This window comes from Coenobita brevimanus, chromosome 111 (genome assembly GCF_032717465.1).
Source record: "Coenobita brevimanus isolate Jiangsu-jjx chromosome 111, ASM3271746v2, whole genome shotgun sequence".
In the NCBI taxonomy this organism is placed as follows: Eukaryota; Metazoa; Arthropoda; class Malacostraca; order Decapoda; family Coenobitidae; genus Coenobita; species Coenobita brevimanus.
The window spans coordinates 10,709,967-10,727,781 of NC_137064.1; the positions used below are offsets into that span (position 1 = coordinate 10,709,967).

Here is a 17,815-nt window from a genome sequence, read left to right on the forward strand (position 1 = left end):
TATTTTGTGGTCCCGACAAAACTACACAATGTATATATACAAACAAAATCCTTAATCCGAACCAAACATTTAATTATACACAAAATAATCCTTCAACTTATCAGATCTTCTCCTATGCCGCTCCTGATGTCTTTGCTCCACTGCACAGTCCACTCCTAAAATGTCTTGGTCCTCTTCCTGATCCACTTCTTCCATTGGGAGCTGTCACCATCCTCTTGCACTTCAGCTCCTTGGTCCTCCTCAACATCCTTGGCTGCAGGAGAGCACGATCCCTCGGAAATGTCCCACCCGTACTGTCTTGGCCCATGGTACTGTCTCAGACGATTCACGTGTACCACCTTTGGGCGAGATTTCCAGCCTCCCCGAATCCGGCATGTTACATCTGACAGGCGGTCCAACACAGTGTAAAGCCCGTCCCACGGGATCTGCAGCTTCGGTGACTGTCCCTTCTTCTCCTGAGGACTGTATAACCAAACTTTGTCACCATCCTTGAAGCTCACCTCATTCAGAGCTCGATAATCCACACAGCATCCTACCGAGCCATCCTTCTTCCTTACCAGAACCATCGATGCCCAAGGACTGCTGGACTTTTCAATCACTCCCTGACTTCGAAGATTCTCCATCACCTTCTGCATTTTTTGCCATTGAGCTGGCACCATTCTTTGCGCTGGCTGTTTAATCGGGTGGTGATCCCCGGTGTCTACACATGCTCTGCCAGATCGGTGCACCCCAGGTCTAGGTCTCTGATGGAGAAGACAGCAGCAAATTTCGTCTGCAGCTGCCTCAGATTCAGCACTTGTGAGTCATTCAGGGATTGGCAACTCCTTGAAAATAGGTCTTGTAAATGATGTGGCAGATACCCATCTTCTCTGACTACACTCCTTTTACAGGCCTTCCTCTGATACCACTCAGGGTCCACTACCTGGCACAGTCCTTCCCACAATTTCTTCCTCGCTGATCTTCTGTGGCTCACGGGAGAAATCGGCCACCACAACTAGCACTTCACTTGCACATGTTTCCACCAAAATTCTCCCCACCATCACTCCAGCCTTCGTCTTGCACCGTACATCAGGCTCCTCTACCTCTAGGCAGCTGTCAAAAGAACCACTCACCTTGCACTGGAACAATAGTTTTGATTTTGGGGGTATCACTTTAGTTCGGAGTGCCCTCACTTCGCCATCAGAACTGGTACATCTCACTGCCATGACTGGAACCGGCCATCCTCAAACCTTCAACTTCATGGAGCAGATGTCCAGCTTACAACCCATGAACATAAGATAGTTCAGACCAAGAAGCCAAGGATCCTCCATCTCGGCTATAATGACTGGAAGCATGGCCTCTTGCCCTGCCACTTCAATCCGGACATCCAAGAGTCCCCTCAGCTCTGCGTGGTGTCCAGTTACACCACACAATTGTCCTGATGACTCAGGCGGATCCCAGTGAAGTAACACATCAGGCTTAACAAAAGTATACTTTGAGGCAGAATCAATCAACAGGGAACACTTCTTTCTGTCTATTCTTCCATGTACTTGCACACTGTCGATTGCAGTTCTCTTGCATATTCTTGGTGGTGGGGCTACTTGGGAAAAGCCGGCTGGTGGTTCCCTTAACACCCGCCTCCACTAGCGTTCCACTTCTTTCTGGTCTTCTGCAGTTTTCTTCTTATCCTCCTTTTTCTTCTTTGGACAATCAGAACCAATGCCGGGAACGCTACTATTAAAAAGTAGCGGCGCTCCCATTCCCGTTACTAGCTTGAAAAAGTAGTGGCGTTACTGGTTTCGCTACCTGATACGAAATGTAGCGGCGCTCCCGCTCCCGCTACTTTGGATACGAAAAAGGTAGACGAAGGAAAGATTAACAAAAATCTGTTATATAGCAATACACTATATACTGTTTTCGATAATATTAGTCAGTCTGAGTGGTTATGTTATGTACCAGTAATGTCATTATAAACTTATACTGAAAAAAAAAAAAAAAACACGGTACATGTCGGTGTCACTTTAATGAAGCTTAGAGCCGAAGGTACAGGAAAAAGCTGTTTACTGTATAATGTAACAAATGTTCTTTTACATTGTTACCTGCTATACCTACTGAAAGTAACATACGTAAATAAAAGGCAAAAAGATGTGGCCTACCATTGATACATATTATTTAGATTTATATTTTCAATGATATCTATTTAATATATGTACGAACACGAAAGTAAAAATGAACTGAGGCTTTCTTTTAAAGGCTATTTATACAATAGCAATTTTTTTTTTCCATTACTTTAAACTGAAAGTAACATACTGTTACGAAAAAACAACGTAGTGAGTAGGAATTAGTTTGAAAGAGAGAGTGAGGGAGAGAGCGGGAGTTAGAGAGGGAGATAGTTAGAGGTGTGTGTGTGTGTGTGTGTGTGTGTGTTGCCTACATCTAGCTGACATCCTTATTTATTTTTACTTAGTTTAAATGATCGCTAATTAACTAGCAAATTCCTGTCTAATTATTGCACATTACTAATAAATAATAATTAATAAACTACTGATGTAATGTAGAACAAACATCATTAATTGACAGAATTGACGAAAGTATTATTTTTCGTCATTAATAAATACAACCAAACCGTCGACATAATTATCTGTATGTACTCACCGACTCCGGACCTGTATTCGTCGCGTGAGTAACGAGGAGCGCGGTAACGCGTGAGTACGGCCAAAAAATAGCGCCGCTCTCAGTCCGCTACTGGCTAAAAAAGTAATGGCGTTACCACCATCGCTATTAAAATAGTAGCGGCGCTATGTAGCGTCGCTACTAATAGCGGCGCTATTCCCAGCTTTGATCAGAACTGTGTCCAACGTCACTACATATCCAAAATGCTTTTGTTACAATTGTAGATTTCCTTGCACTGCTCTGTTCTAGCTCCTTCTTCCATCCGTAACAATCCTCCTTCTTGTGTCCTGGCTTCCCACAGAACAACAACCTTCTCCAGTCTTCTGTTCCCTTTTCACAGTCCCACCAACTTCCTTCAAATTTTTCTGGTTCATGTACCTGCCCTTTTCTTGCCTTGAATCCTGCACTACCACCTGCCTGAAAAGTGGACATACTGGACCTGACGTAGGGCTCAAATTCTAGAGCTCTGGCTAGTGCTTCTTGCATGGTTTTGTGTTGTACCTTCTTCACTTGCGCTCTTAACTCAGCACTATCAGGAACAGTGATGAACTGGTCCCTCATAAGAACAGCCAACAAGTTAGGTGTTGCTCCAGGGTAGCTTTCTATGCCATACTCTTCAGGTCATGTGCAAGCTGCTGTACGGATTCGCCTCGAGCCATACGCAGGTCCAGAATCTTGCCCTGTAAACCTCAGTGTGGTAAATGGTCCCATACCTGTGCTTCAACATTTCTACTAGGGAGTGATAACTGTCCCTATCCTCAACTGACTTTTGGCCACGAATCTCCATTGCAGCAACCTTGAGACTTGTATCAAGTTGCACTGCCTTCTGCCTATCATCCCAAGCATTCTGATCTGCATGCAACTCATACTGCACACGATAAGTGTCCCAAAGTACTTTGCCATCAAATTCCTGAGGTTTCATTCTAATTGGACCCCCATTATAGCCATAAACGTCACTGGTTTGGGGCCTAAAAACTGGGGCATCACAATTAAGTCCAGGACTTAAAACTTCTGCATTCTGATTGTTCAACCTTGTAATGCTACCTTTAGGTGCATGGGATCCATCAGGATTCACCATACACTGTCCATTATTTTTATATGCTCCTTGTACACTAACCTGAGTCTCAGCAGTGCAATGTTCCTCTAAAGCCTCAATTTTCTCACTAATTATCTTCACATGGTCGATTACATGCTTCAACTGGTTATCTACATGCTGTGTGCACTCCATCACTATTCCATCACATACCTTCAGCTGGTTGTCTACATGCTGTCTGCATTCCATCACGTTATTGCATATTTTATACTTCTGTTGCCATAGCTCAGTGTATACTTCCTCCTTCAACTTTTTTTTTTTTTATGCAAGGAAGAAGGAACCAAAGGCCATGAGCCCGCAGTAACAGTTCCCTCCAAGAGAAAAACAAAATACAATAGAGAGCCAAATTCAAGATCCGATCATTTTGAGATTCCTGGACACACTGCGTTTGAAAGACTGGAGATCATAGGCAGCAGGAAATACAGACAGAGAGAGACAGTTCCAGAGTTGACCTGTTGCATAATGAAAGACTGGGAGTAACGGTTAACTCTTGCATTAGAGAGCTGGACAGAAAAGGGATCAGAGTTTGCTGCCAGGCGGGTGCTACGCGCCCGTCGTAGAGGTGGAGGAATGCAAGCAGACAGTTCAGAGGAGCAGTGACCATTAAAGTAGCGATAGAAAAGAGATAAAGATGCAACAGTGCGGCGACTAGACAGAGGTTGAAAGGAGTCAGTAAAAGGAGGAGAGTTAATGAGACGAAAAGCCTTTGACTCCACCCTATTGAGAAGAGCTGTATGTGGGGAGCCTCCCCACACATGAGAGTTGTACTCCACGCAGGGGCGGATAAAACCCCTGTATAGAGTCAACAATTGTGCAGGGGTAAAGAAAGAGCGGAGTCGGCTTAGCACACCCAATCTCTTGAAAGCAGATTTTACAAGAGATGTAATATGATCTTTCCAAGATAAGTCCCGAGTAAATGAAACCCCAAGCATGTTCAAGGATGATGCAGGATTAAGCTAAATATTATTAAACATTAGTGGGTATACCTGTGGAAGATTTTGTCGGGTAGATAGGTGTAAGAACTGAGTCTTAGATGCATTAAAAACAACCATATTATTTTTACCCCAGTCAGAGATACGAGCCAAGCCAGACATCAGGTGTGCCATAGCCTCATCCCTTGTTTGTTGAAGTAACTGTTGAGATGGGCGTTGCGGGAACCTAATGGAAAGGTGAAGGGTGGAGTCATCAGTGTATGAGTGGATAGGGTTAGATGTACAGCTTAGAAGATCATTGATGAATAAAAGGAAGAGAGTTGGTGATAGGACAGAGCCCTGAGGAACACCACTGTTGATAGATCTAGGAGAAGAACGATGGCCGTCTACAACAGCGGCTATAGAACGACCAGAAGGGAAGCTAGCGATGAAGGCACAGATAGAAGGATAGACACCGTAAGAGGGCAGTTTGGAAATTAAAGATTTATGCCAGACTCGATCGAAAGCCTTTGAGATGTCAAGTGCAATGGCAAAGCTTTCGCTAAAGTCCCGAAAGGAGGATGACCAGGAGTCTGAAAGGTAGGTGAGAAGATCGCCAGTGGAGCGTCCCTAACGGAACCCGTACTGACGATCGGAAAGAAGGTTGTGATAGGAAAGATGCCTTAAAATTTTTCTATTGAGAATTGACTCGAAAACTTTTGAAATACAGGACGTTAAAGCAATTGGACGATAGTTGGAGGGTTGGGAGTGGTCACCCTTCTTTGGGACTGGCTGAATGAGAGCAAACTTCCAGCAAGAAGGAAAGGTACAAGTTGACAGACAAAGGCGAAAGAGTTTGCCTAGGCTGGGTGTAAGCACAGAAGCACAGTTCTTGAGAACAACAGGAGGGACCCCATCAGGCCCATATGCCTTGTTAGTACTGAAGCCAGTGATGGCAGAAAATACATCAACTGAAGAAATTTTAATATCAGCCATGAGGAAGTCAGAGGGGGGAGGAGATGGAGGAACAGCACCGGAATCGTCTAAGGTGGAATTGGAGGAGAAAGTTTGTGCGAAGAGATCTGCTTTATCAGTAGGAGAAATAGCTACAGAACCATCAGAGTAGAAAAGAGGAGGGAAGGATGATGAGGTAAAGTTGTTAGAAAGATTTTTGGCAAGGTGCCAGAAGGAGCGGGAAGAATTCGAGTTGGAGAGTTGAGAGCATTTAGTATGGATGTAATTATTTTTAGTAGAGCGAAGAACAGACTTAGCACGATTCCGGGCAGAAACGTAAAGATGATGTGATTCAGGGGTGGATTGGCTCCGGTACCTTTTGTAGGCCCTCTCCTTGTTGCAGACAGCATTAGAACAAGCGTGATTAAACCAAGGCTTTCTTGTGTTAGTCAAAGGATATGAGAAAGGAATGAATGCTTCCATGCCCGAGAGAATAACCTCCGTAATGCGCAAGGCACACTCAGATGGCTCCCGGCCATGGAAGCAATAATCATTCCAGGGAAAATCAAAGAAGTACTGCCTGAGGGCCTCCCAGTCCGCGGCTCCAAAATACCACAGACGACGTTTCCCTGGAGGGTCCACAGGCTGTACCGGAGTGATAGGACAGGTTAAGGTAATAAGGTTGTGATCGGAGGAGCCCAACGGAGAGAAAAGATTAACAGAGTAAGCAGAAGGATTAGTTGTGAGGAAGAGGTCAAGTATGTTGAGGCTCTCTCCAAGGCGGTCAGGGATACGGGTAGGGTGCTGTACAAGCTGCTCTAAGTCATTAAGGATAGAAAAGATGTAGGCTTGTTCACCAGGTGGATCCGTGAAAGGAGAGGAGAGCCAAAGGTGGTGGTGAATATTGAAATCTCCTAGAATGGAGATTTCAGAGAAAGGAGAAATGGATTGAATGTGTTCCATTCTAGAAGTAAGATAGTCGAAGAATGTTTGATAGTCAGTAGAATTAGGGGATAAGTAAACAGCGCAGATATATTTAGTCAGAGAATGACAGGAAAGCCAAAGCCAGAGTGTAGAGAATTCAGAAGAATCGAGTTCAGGAACACGAGAGCAAGATAAGTCGTTGCATATATATACACAACAGCCACCTTTGGCTTTGAAATGAGTATAGAGAAAGTAGGAGGATACAGAAAAGGGTCTGCTGTCAGTTGCCTCAGACAGCTGAGTCTCAGTTAGAAAAAGAAGGTGAGGTTTAGAGGAGGAGAGGTGGTGCTCAACAGAGTGAAAGTTAGAGGAAAGGCCGCGAATGTTGCAGAAATGAAGAAGAGAGTCAGACAGTGGTTCCAGGCATCTCGAGTCGTCACCGGGAGAGGGGCGGATGGTGGGGGCATTTATGGTCCCCCCCCCTGGGGACTCCGAGGCTTGGTAAAGAGACGCCATTTTAAATGAATTTTGAATAGAAAGTGTAGTGTGTACTGTGCATGTAGTTTGGTGTAGATAGTTTGAGAAATTTGTACTGGAGAGCATGCTGGCCTACTCTCCGTGTAACTGAGACACTGAAAAAGTTCAGCAAAGGGGGATGGTCAGGAGCTAGTCCTGAGGGCTGATGAAACGGGAGCTCCAGCACTCCCTGTCATCAGCTTTCCATCCACCTCGGGAGTACTGCCCTGCTCGACTGGTGCTACAGTCTACTCCACATTGCTACAGTCTGTTGTTCTTCCTTCATTTCCCCCATGAAATCGTCTAGCTGCCCTTCCATCCTCGGTTATAGTTCCCTCTGTTGCTCCTGTAATACCTCTTGAAGCTGTTCATATCGTTCTTTCTGTTTTTCACTTTGTGCCTGTAGCTGTTCACTGTGCTTGCAATTGATCTTCGATTTCCTTCTTGAGCTCTTTTTGTTCTTCACTATGGGCCTGTAGTTGTACACTTTGTGCTTGTAGTTGTACACTTTGTGCTTGTAATTGTTCTGTGAGTTCTTTCTGTCCTTCATTTTGTGCCTGTAATAGCTTCATGATAGCTGCCAGACATGCCTCCTCCTCTCTAGCTTGGCCTCATGTCTGTATACCTTCTGCCTCCATGTCGAAGGTTTGACTCACTGCAGCACATAAGGATCCAAACTCCTGACACCACTGTTACGTCCATGACCCACACTGCCACATTCTCCAATAGAAGTAGTACAGTATAGGAAGGACGTTGCCCAGTGAGCTGCTCTTCCTATGGTCAGCCCTTCGGAGTACAGCACACAAGAATGGCTCAGGTGTGGTAAATAAACACTGGCTTCCTAAGGTGAATATCTTTATTTTCCATATAATCACATTTAATGCTTGCCAACTTCAGTTCACTGTTTCCACTTTTACCAGAGCTATACAGACTCACTAACTGCAACTATAATTAATGCTTCCTAACTACACTTCACTGTTTTCACAAGTACCGGAACTATACAATCTTCACTGCGCTGAAATGACACTGAACTACACTCAAACTGAACTGAAAACTGACTGAAACTGCTCTACTCCCTTCCCCATCCTTATATAGCTTTGCATTACTTTCGAAGCTTCTAGTATACTCTAGCACCTACAGTTGCTATATCAGAATATCAGAGACATCCAAAATATCCAGCGTTTTCTTACATTGCAGAGCACTAAATAATTTAGCATATAAACTAAGATCATAGAAGTACATATTTTCACAATCACGTCAATAAAATACTATAGAAAAAAAGAGCACAAAAATTAATGTATAACTTTACAAAATACATTCACTCACAAACAGCAGGCTAACTGGAAACTCTGACATGTAACCGAAAACTTCAAGAAACGTTGGCAATACTTCAGCACTACCTAACTAGCACATCACACTTCTCAACAATATTAATTTCAAAAACGTTGTAGCTTATGTTCTTTTTTTTTTTTTTTTTTTTTATGCAAGGAAGAAGGAACAAAAGGCTGTGCCCGCAAGAACAGTTCCTTCCAAGAAAAAAACAAAAACAATAAAAAAGAGAGCCAAATTCAAGATCGATTCATTTCGAGATGCCTGGACACATTGCGTTTGAGAGACTGGAGATCATAGGGAGACAGTTCCAGAGTTGACCTGTTGCATAAATGAAGGACTGGGAGTAACGGTTAACTCTTGCATTAGAGAGTAGGACAGAAAAGATATCAGAGTTTGTTGCTAGACGCGTGCTACACACCCGTCGTAGAGGTGGAGGGATGCAAGCAGGCAGTTCAGAGAAGCAGTGACCATTGAAGTAGCGATAGAAAAGAGATAAAGAGGCAACAGTGAGGCGTAGAGACAGAGGTTGAAGGAAGCCAGTAAGAGGAGGAGAGTTAATGAGACAAAAAGCCTTTGACTCCACCCTACTGAGAAGAGCTGTATGTGGGAAGCCTGCCCACAAATGAGAGATGTACTCTAAACATAAAAACCGTGCATGAAGTCAACAACTGTGCAGGGGTAAAGAAGGCACGGAGTCGGCCTAGCACAACCAATCTTTTGGAAGCAGATTTTACAAGAGATGCAATATGATCTTACTAAGATAATTCCCGAGTGAATGAAACCCCAAGCATGTTCAAGGATGATGCAGGATTGAGCTGGATATTATTAAACATTAGTGAGTACTCCTGTGGAAGATTTTGACGGGTTGATAGTTGTAAAACTGAATCTTTGATTCATTAAAAACAAGATTATTTTTATCCCAGTCAGAGATACGAGCCAAGTCAGACATTAGGTGTGCCATAACCTCATCCCTTGTTTGTTGAAGTAACTGCTGAGATGGATGTTGCGGAAACCGAATGGAAAGGTGAGGGGTGGAATCATTAGCGTACAAATGGATAGGGTTAGTTGTACAGCTTAGAAGATCATTGATGAATAAAAGGAAGAGAGTTGGTGATAGGACAGGGCCCTGAGGAACACCACTGTTGATAGATCTAGAAGAACGATGGCCGTCTACAGCAGCAGCTATAGAACAAGAAAGGAAGCTATAGATGAAGGCACAGATAGAAGGATAAGAACCGTAAGAGGGCAGTTTGCAAATTAAAGATTGATGTCAGACGCGATTGAAAGCCTTTGAGATGACAAGTGCAACGACAAAGCTTTCGCCAAAGTCCCGAAAGGAGGATGACCAGGAGTCTGAAAGATAGGTGAGATGATCGCCAGTGGATCATCCCTGACGGAACCCATACTGACGATCAGACAGAAGGTTGCGATAGGAAAAATGCTTTAAAATTTTTCTGTTAGGAATGGATTCGAAAACTTTTGAGACACAGGATGTTAAAGCAATTGGACGATAGTAAGAGGGTTGGGAATGGTCACCCTTCTTTGGGACTGGCTGAATGAGAGCAAACTTCCAGCAAGAAGGAAAGGTACAACTTGAAAGACAAAGGGGAAAGAGTTTACCTAGGCAGGGTGTAAACACAGAAGCACAGTTCTTGAGGACAACAGGAGGGACTCCATCAGGCCCATATGCCTTTTTAGTATTGAGGCCAGTGATGGCAGAAAATACATCAGCTGAAGAAATTTCAATGTCAGCCATGAGGAAGTCAGAGGGGGGAAGTGGTGAAGGAACTGCACTTTAATCGTCTAAGGTGGAATTAGAGGAGAAAGTCTGAGCGAAGAGATCTGCTTTATCAGTAGAAGAAATAGCTACAGAGCCATCAGAGTAGAATAGAAGAGGGAAGGATGATGAGGTAAAGTTGTTCGAAAGGTTTTTGGCATCGTGCCAGAAGGAGTAGGAAGAATTCGAGTTGGAGAATTGAGAGCATTTAGTACGGATGAAATTATTTTTAGCAGTGTAAAGAACAGACTTAGCACGATTCTGGGAAGAAACATAAAAAAGATGTGATTCAGGTGTGGGTTGGCTCTGGTACCTTTTATAGGCCCTCTCCTTGTTGCGGACAGCATTAGAACAAGCGTGATTAAACCAAGGCTGTCTTGCATTAGTCAAAGGATATCAGAAAGGAATGTATGCTTCTATGCCTGAGAGAATAACCTCCGTAATGCGCAAGGTACACTCAGATGGCTCCCGGCCATGGAAGCAATAATCATTCCAGGGGAAATGAAAGAAAATACTGCCAGAGGGCCTCTCTATCCGCAGCTCCAAAGTGCCACAGATGACGTTTCCTTGGAGGGTCCATAGGCCGTACCAGAGCGATAGGACAGGTTAAGGTAATAAGGTTATGTTCGTAGGAGCCCAACGGAGAGAAAAGATTAACAGTGTAAGCAGAAGGATTAGTTGTAGGGAAGAGGTCAAGTATGTTGGCGCTCTCTCCAAGGTGGTCAGAGATACTGGTAGGGTGCTGTACAGGCTGCCCTATGTCATTAAGTATAGAAAATATGTAGGCTTGTTCACCAGGTGGATCAGTGAAAGGAGAGGAGAGCGAAAGGTGGTGGTGAACATTGGAATCTCCTAGAATGGAGATTTCAGAGAAAGGAGAAATGGATGGCATGTGTTCCATCGTAGAAGTAAGATAGTCGAAGAATTTTTGATAGTCAGTATAATTAGGAGATAAGTAAACAGCACAGATATATTTAGTCAGAGAATTACAGGAGAGCCAAAGCCAGAGAGTAGAGAATTCAGAAGAATCAAGTTCAGGAACATGAGAGCAAGATAGGTCGTTGTGTACATATACGCAACAGCCACCTTTGGCGTTGAAATTAGTACAGAGAAATTAGGAGGAAACAGAAAATGGTTTGCTGTCAGTTGCCTCAAACAGCTGAGTCTCGGTAAGGAAGAGGAAACTTTACTTAAAAATTTATGAGTATGCAAATCACATTTCTCAACAATACTAATTTAAAAAAACGTTGTTGCCTATGTTGTTTTCTAGGAAACCTTGCTCGAAAATTTATGAGAAACAACAATGTGAGTCTTACTTGTACACTTGGTTAACCCATGGATTGCGAGCCACAGCTCAGGCTGGGTAGCATCACAACTCAGGCTGTGCTGGCCGTGCATCACCGTATACAACTCGACCCTTATGCAAACTTACGCATGGTAGTATGTAAAGACGGAGAGAGAGAGACTTTGTTTTCTTTTCACCAGATGATGCCGTGGATGTTTATCTTCGAGTTTATAATAAACAAAATCAATTATATATATATTTTTAATTTTTTCACTACCGTACGTAAACTTACACATGGCCGTACACAAAGACGGAGAGAGATTTTTTCATTTCACCAGATGATCCCCTGGATGTTTATCTTCAAGTTTATAAAAACAAATACTTAAAAAAAAACTATTTTTCTCTTAGTTTTTTGTGCACCACGGGGCGGGATAAAAAAAAAGGTAATTGCGCAATCCACGGTTTAAGTGATCATGTCATCCTACGTCCACATTTTGCCCTTGCTCAAGGAAGGCAAGCAAGGTGTTGCGATCTACGCAATATGAAGGTTTAGGAGAAGTTTAGTATAAGAGTAATCCTTGGAGCAGAAAGTTTAGAGGAAGTTAAGTGCTTTAGGCATAGAGGGGTGAATGAAGCAACTGATAAGAGACAAGAGTCAGAAGTGCATCAAAGGGTGAGTCAAGAACTGCAACATTAGGAATATTCGAAATGTGTGACAGAACAGCTTAGTATCTGTTTAGGCAAATAACAATGTTTGAAGAAAAAATAATGACGACTAAATAGTGTGGGCCCTAATAGCTAAGGACTAATAAAGTTGGAAGGGTGGTGTAATGATAGCACTGCATCACAGAAGCCTTGGCATCCAGGAAAGCATTCATGAGATGTACATAGAACACAGCAGACTGGGAAAAAAATGTCAGTGGTCCATTCATTCATCCATTCGTCATCCGATCCAATTCTTGCCCCATGTGAAGCGAAGGAACCAGGGCTAGACTCCTCATTCCTGACATTAAGGATAGGGTGACTGGGCTCACTCGTCCCTGACAGCAAAAAACCTCAATAACCCTTCTGATGGAAACCCTCATGGGCCTTATTCAGTAGGAGTGCCTTAAATCACTTGACTCCCAGGCGTCACTTGATTATGTAAGTGCCACTTACTGCATTAAATGTTTTCCTTGTTTACAGGTCAGTTGGCTTGTCATTAAGTGTACAGTCACCTAAAGGTAGCATTGCATCTAGTGAGTAGATGGTGGGCACTCCTTATCAGTTATAAAACCAAAAAACATTCACAGGTTGCATACCTCCGCCATGTCAGTAAAACAGATATACCTCCTGTACTTCATCTTTCCTGCCCAACAAACACTTTTACGGTCACACATAGCCATTTAATTCTACGATGTTAGTCTGCCCTGATATATTACAACGTTGGACAGCGCATACCTCCATCGTCACCGATAAAATATGTGATTTATTCATGCATTCAGATCCAGATCCACTTCAAAATCTAATTAGCTCTTACTCGATCCATTGTCCACACATCCACTAAGTTTCATCGAAATCCAATACCAAATTTTTTAGATATACAGTACTGTGCACAAACAGACACAGGCAAATACACAACCTACATCTAATTTCGTTGGTGGTGGTAATTAACTCTCTCATGCCGGTCAATATTTAATGAAGTCATCACCTCATTACGGGCAATTTTTCAGAAACTGCAGAAAGTTGCTTGTTTTCAGACCTTAATATCTCGGAATGTATAGCACTTAGGGAAACAGATTAATGACCATTTTACTCAACAACTCTTCCTCTTGTGAATGAAAGTATCCCCAGGTCTCTAGGTCATTGCATTGGTGATTAATTATATCAGGAAGAGTACTCATTTTCTCGGCGAGAGTGACATAAGAGCAGGATGTGTTCGTGCGTCTGCCCGCGACGCCAACTATGGCTTTGCTCTCAATATGATAACTTACCCTACTTCTAAATTAACTAGACACTGTTGCATCCAAGGAATGCCTTATGGCACTATCACTGAGCCCTTTTCTAGTATTCTTGGAAAGTTGCCTGGCAGGGGCAGATGATGCAAAGTTCCATGTAAGGTGGGAACAGAATTGGATGAAAGACGTAAGAAAACATCGTCCTACACCTGACAGAGTCACAGAGACGGCTGAGGTATGCTTGCCTCGGGTGTTGGGAAGCTATTTCCACCCTGTGGTGACGAGATAAGTGGTGGCCATTTCAAACTGCGGTGCAAAAACACGTGCAGTTCTAGCCGTCATCTGGCACCCCTGAGCCACCAATTTTGTGTCGGATATAACTATCACCCGGTGCTTAGGGGTTAAGAATTAGGCTACATATATTGCACCCCTGTATAAGCTGCGTCAGTAGATTTCCTGTTCTGTGTCCCTTTAATATAGTACGTCTTAATTATGCCCACGCTTGTGAAGGTGTGATTAATATATCTCCTTGAAATTAAGAATGTCTCCAGACTACAGAAAAGTTGAGAAGCACTGCCGTACAATGACCGGCTTTATGCACAAAATCAAGTCAAGGGATCCTGAAATAGATTTATTATGACAATGTTCTAGCTGGGTATGAAACTCTGAATCCACTGAGTACAAGCAAAATAATGCAAAAAAAAAAAAAAAAAGTTTACTTTTCATAGTTACTGGGTTCTCTGGCAGTTTTACATGCATGGATTGGAGAGGGGGGGGGGTGGAGAATTTGGGGGTGTACACTTCCACCTATTTTCAGCAGACCAGTTATTATGATAAAATAACAGTGCTTTGACAAACAGACATGCAATAAAAATTGTACATAAATTTTATTCCAGAACTGTTTCAGTGAAAGAAAGGATTTGATAGGTTTAGAGAAATTTTGTAATGAGTCAGCACAAATTTAAACTTTTGGTAAATCTTATAAGAATCACCCCCCCCCCCCACCTTTTCAAAAGTGCTTGATCCAGCCCTGGTTTCAGAATGACTTTATGTAAATATTTACATGAACATCTGTTTAAACTCTCAGTGCCTAATCACCTTAAAAATGTCAGGATAAATCCAACTGATAATACTCCGTATGTCATTCTGTTGCTGCAGTAACTTCCTCGTCAGCAGATGATGCCAGTGAAGGCACAACAAAGTCACCTCGTCCAACAAAACAGAATATGAATAACATGATAAACACAAGAACAAAACAGTCAAGGGTGGTGCTGCCAGTTTCTCTCTTTTCGCTATTAATCTGTTAATTTGAAGCATATAACAGTGCACATCATTAATAAATATTCACTAAATCTGGCTTTTCGCTTCAGTATCAAAAGCCCTGTGCCAAGGTAACTGGATTAACTTAATTAAACAAAAGAGGGTGACTGGAAATGTTACAGTTATCATGGTTTCCTATGCCATAAACACACCATCAGTGCATGTAACAATAAATTTTTAAACTCGCCACACCCAGGCTGCCCCACAAACACTATGCATCATAACTGCTCGTAGCAACAAAGGTAGTCGACCATACAACAAAATTCTTATGTTAAAGACACACTGCTAACCGAGACACTTCTGTTGCAGGACTCGTTGGACGACGAGCAGATCTCAGGTACGCCAACACCTCCATGTGTCTCCACCACCACACTCGTCACTGGCACTGCTGACGACCCTCACAACACAGCTCGGCACCACAGTCACTCCGACACTCCTGCCATTACATTTCTAACGTCACACCCACTCCTCACAACTACCAACTCACTAGGATACCCACATCATCGTGTTCAGTACTTCTTACTTTACCACGACTCTTCTCACCACAACTTACAGCTTTCACCGTCATACTCATTTCATTGACAGTAAGTATGAGATACTTTGCCAGTGGTGTCTAATATTTTATTTCAAACTATTTTAGTTCTGTAATCAGACACAAGGCCATTTAGAAAAAAAAATAGCATTTTCCTTTCAAATGTTAAAAGTCCAAGTTAATACAGGCTCACATTTTACAGCCCTGCAGAAGGCCTTTGATTCCTTCGACACGGAAGGGAAGGGCTACATCACACCCGAGACTGTGGGTGTCATTCTTAGGATGATGGGCGTCAAGATCTCTGAGAAAAACCTTCAGGAGGTCATCGCAGAGACTGACGAGGACGGTGAGTAGAGAACGAGTTATCAATAACCGGCTACTTTTTCTTGCAAAACGAGGGGTCTCTTGTATCGGTTAGGGTTTTTTCATCATTATCACTTTATTCTCTCTCCCTTTCTAAACATAACGAACTGAAAAAATTACCTTCGAAATCGCATTAACCATTTTTCCTCCAGAGTGTCTGCTGGTACAGCTGTCATGTATATCTATTTCCGTTTAATGGTAACAGTTAACAGGTTACTTTAGTTACACATCTGCCAAACCATTCATCTCTATACCTTTCGTTTTACCATATAGTGGCCCCCAAACAATAAAATTCAGCATCATCTTTGCAACACAGGTGATGATGACCCATACTAAACGGTTCAATGATGCATAAGCAGTATAAAGAGGAGCATTGTTAAACACACCGTGTTCAACACCAAGAGCAATGTTGCCCTAGCGTGCAAGACTAAATCTCCGTACTTCAGAGGAGCAGCAGACCTCTTATGACGACGAAATAACGACACTTAGCACCCCCCACATGCACACACAGAGAAGTGTGATACATCGTTACCAAACAGGACTACCTCAGACCTCTGTGACATTTGTAATTACAAATTTAAGTTCAGCTTTACCTTACACCTCGCCTGATGACTTACGTATTATATTCAAGTTAGCGCCAGACAATTCTAAGCGTCATTGTGAGTTATCCCGGGGTCTCAGTGTAAAACAATGTTATATAAAATCGACCACCCTCCTCTAAAACAGGAAGGAAAACATTTACTTATTTAAAACCCAAAGATCTTTCACAGCATTGTTATCCGCTGACAAGACGCCACCTATATGAGCGTAACTTTCTGTTTGTCCCTGTTCTTAGAGAACTACCTGACTTAAAAATCTGCACGCCCATACTAATTCACCTATATCATAGGGTGCACTTGTGTCACCCTGCCCCACCACTCCCTATTTGTCCCATGTTTCCTACTTTTTATCTGCCCCTCTTTATCGAGATGCTTGGAGAAAGCACTGATTTACTTCACACTGCCAGGCGTACAACACCCATCTTCGCTGGGTATCCTCTCCCATCAAGGTTCACTAACCATCACCAACCCAGCACATCCAACTCATTTCGCCATTTTCTCTTTCCCTTTGAAAGTCTTGACCTAGAACCTTTATTTCCATTTAACCTACAGTGCTAATACTTTCCATCTTATCTCACCACTAGCAGTTATCTAAAAAGGTTACATTCACTTCCCTCTGTTCACCTGACCCATTTTGTGATACATTTCTCTTAAATTTCAATTGAATAACTTTGATTTAAATCTTAGTGGACAGTCTACAGTACCAATAATTACAGAGTATCCTCCCCCAGTTATATCGCATCAGCAACCTCAGTCCCACCTTGTCTCGCCTAGTCCCCATCAGAAGCGTAGGGACCCAGGGCAAAGGTACCCTGTCCTGATATTTATGTTGAGTGTGATCAGTTTCATTCATCCCTGAGTGGTATTATGTGATCAATAAACCCCAACCATCCCTCGATTGTAAATTCAGGACCCCAACCAGCTCAAGCACCCTGAACCACTAGACTACCAGAAGTCTGTTAGATTATATAGTTATTTCTCAACAAAGAAAATGATCTCCTGGGTTACAGGAAATCATTTGGCATGTCACTCGGTGAAGATTCATCTGAAACTATTACTACATCGGATGGGAGATATAGTTTTTTTTTTTTTTTTTTTTTTTTTTTTTTCAGTTGGTTCCAAAGGAATAACATAATTCAGTCTCACTTGACCTGAATGGATCTGATGTATATGACATGAACTGATAGGCCCTGAAGTACCAAATGCAGCAACATCGCACTGATTGGCGTGAAAATTATGAAATTGTCTGAACTGAGCGTCACCTGATCTGATATGATTTGTTAACAGACATGAATCGCTTCATCTGTCACAAATATTTAATCCTCAAGTCGTTTATCACTCTACATTTCCTAATACCTCACTTACTTCTTCAGTCACTGCTCTGACATATAGTGTAACTTACCAACAACTCTAAACAAACCTATTCCATGAAAGTTCTTTTTTTTTTTCTTTTTCACCTGATTGACTCAATTGGATACGTTCATGTGAAGCTACAGATCGTGGTGAATGGTTTTGGCGTATCCGATAGTGCCAGGATTTCGGGGGCTTGAATGATCAGTGAAGCGAAGAGTGGCCCATTGGACTGGGCAAATTTGGGCTGTCTGGACATTGATACTCCTC

The 17,815-nt window shown here is 42.7% G+C and overlaps 1 protein-coding gene across 1 annotated transcript in view; it reads left to right on the forward strand.

The window, feature by feature from the left end:
* The first annotated feature begins 11,917 nt into the window (after positions 1-11,917).
* Positions 11,918-17,815, forward strand: part of LOC145417815 (troponin C) — a 112,835-nt gene continuing 106,937 nt past the window's right edge. Inside the window, exons 1-3 of the mRNA XM_080286437.1 lie at positions 11,918-11,957; positions 14,979-15,038; positions 15,436-15,579. Coding sequence (XP_080142563.1) covers positions 11,918-11,957; positions 14,979-15,038; positions 15,436-15,579 — 244 coding nt within the window. The remainder of the gene's footprint in view (positions 11,958-14,978; positions 15,039-15,435; positions 15,580-17,815) is intronic.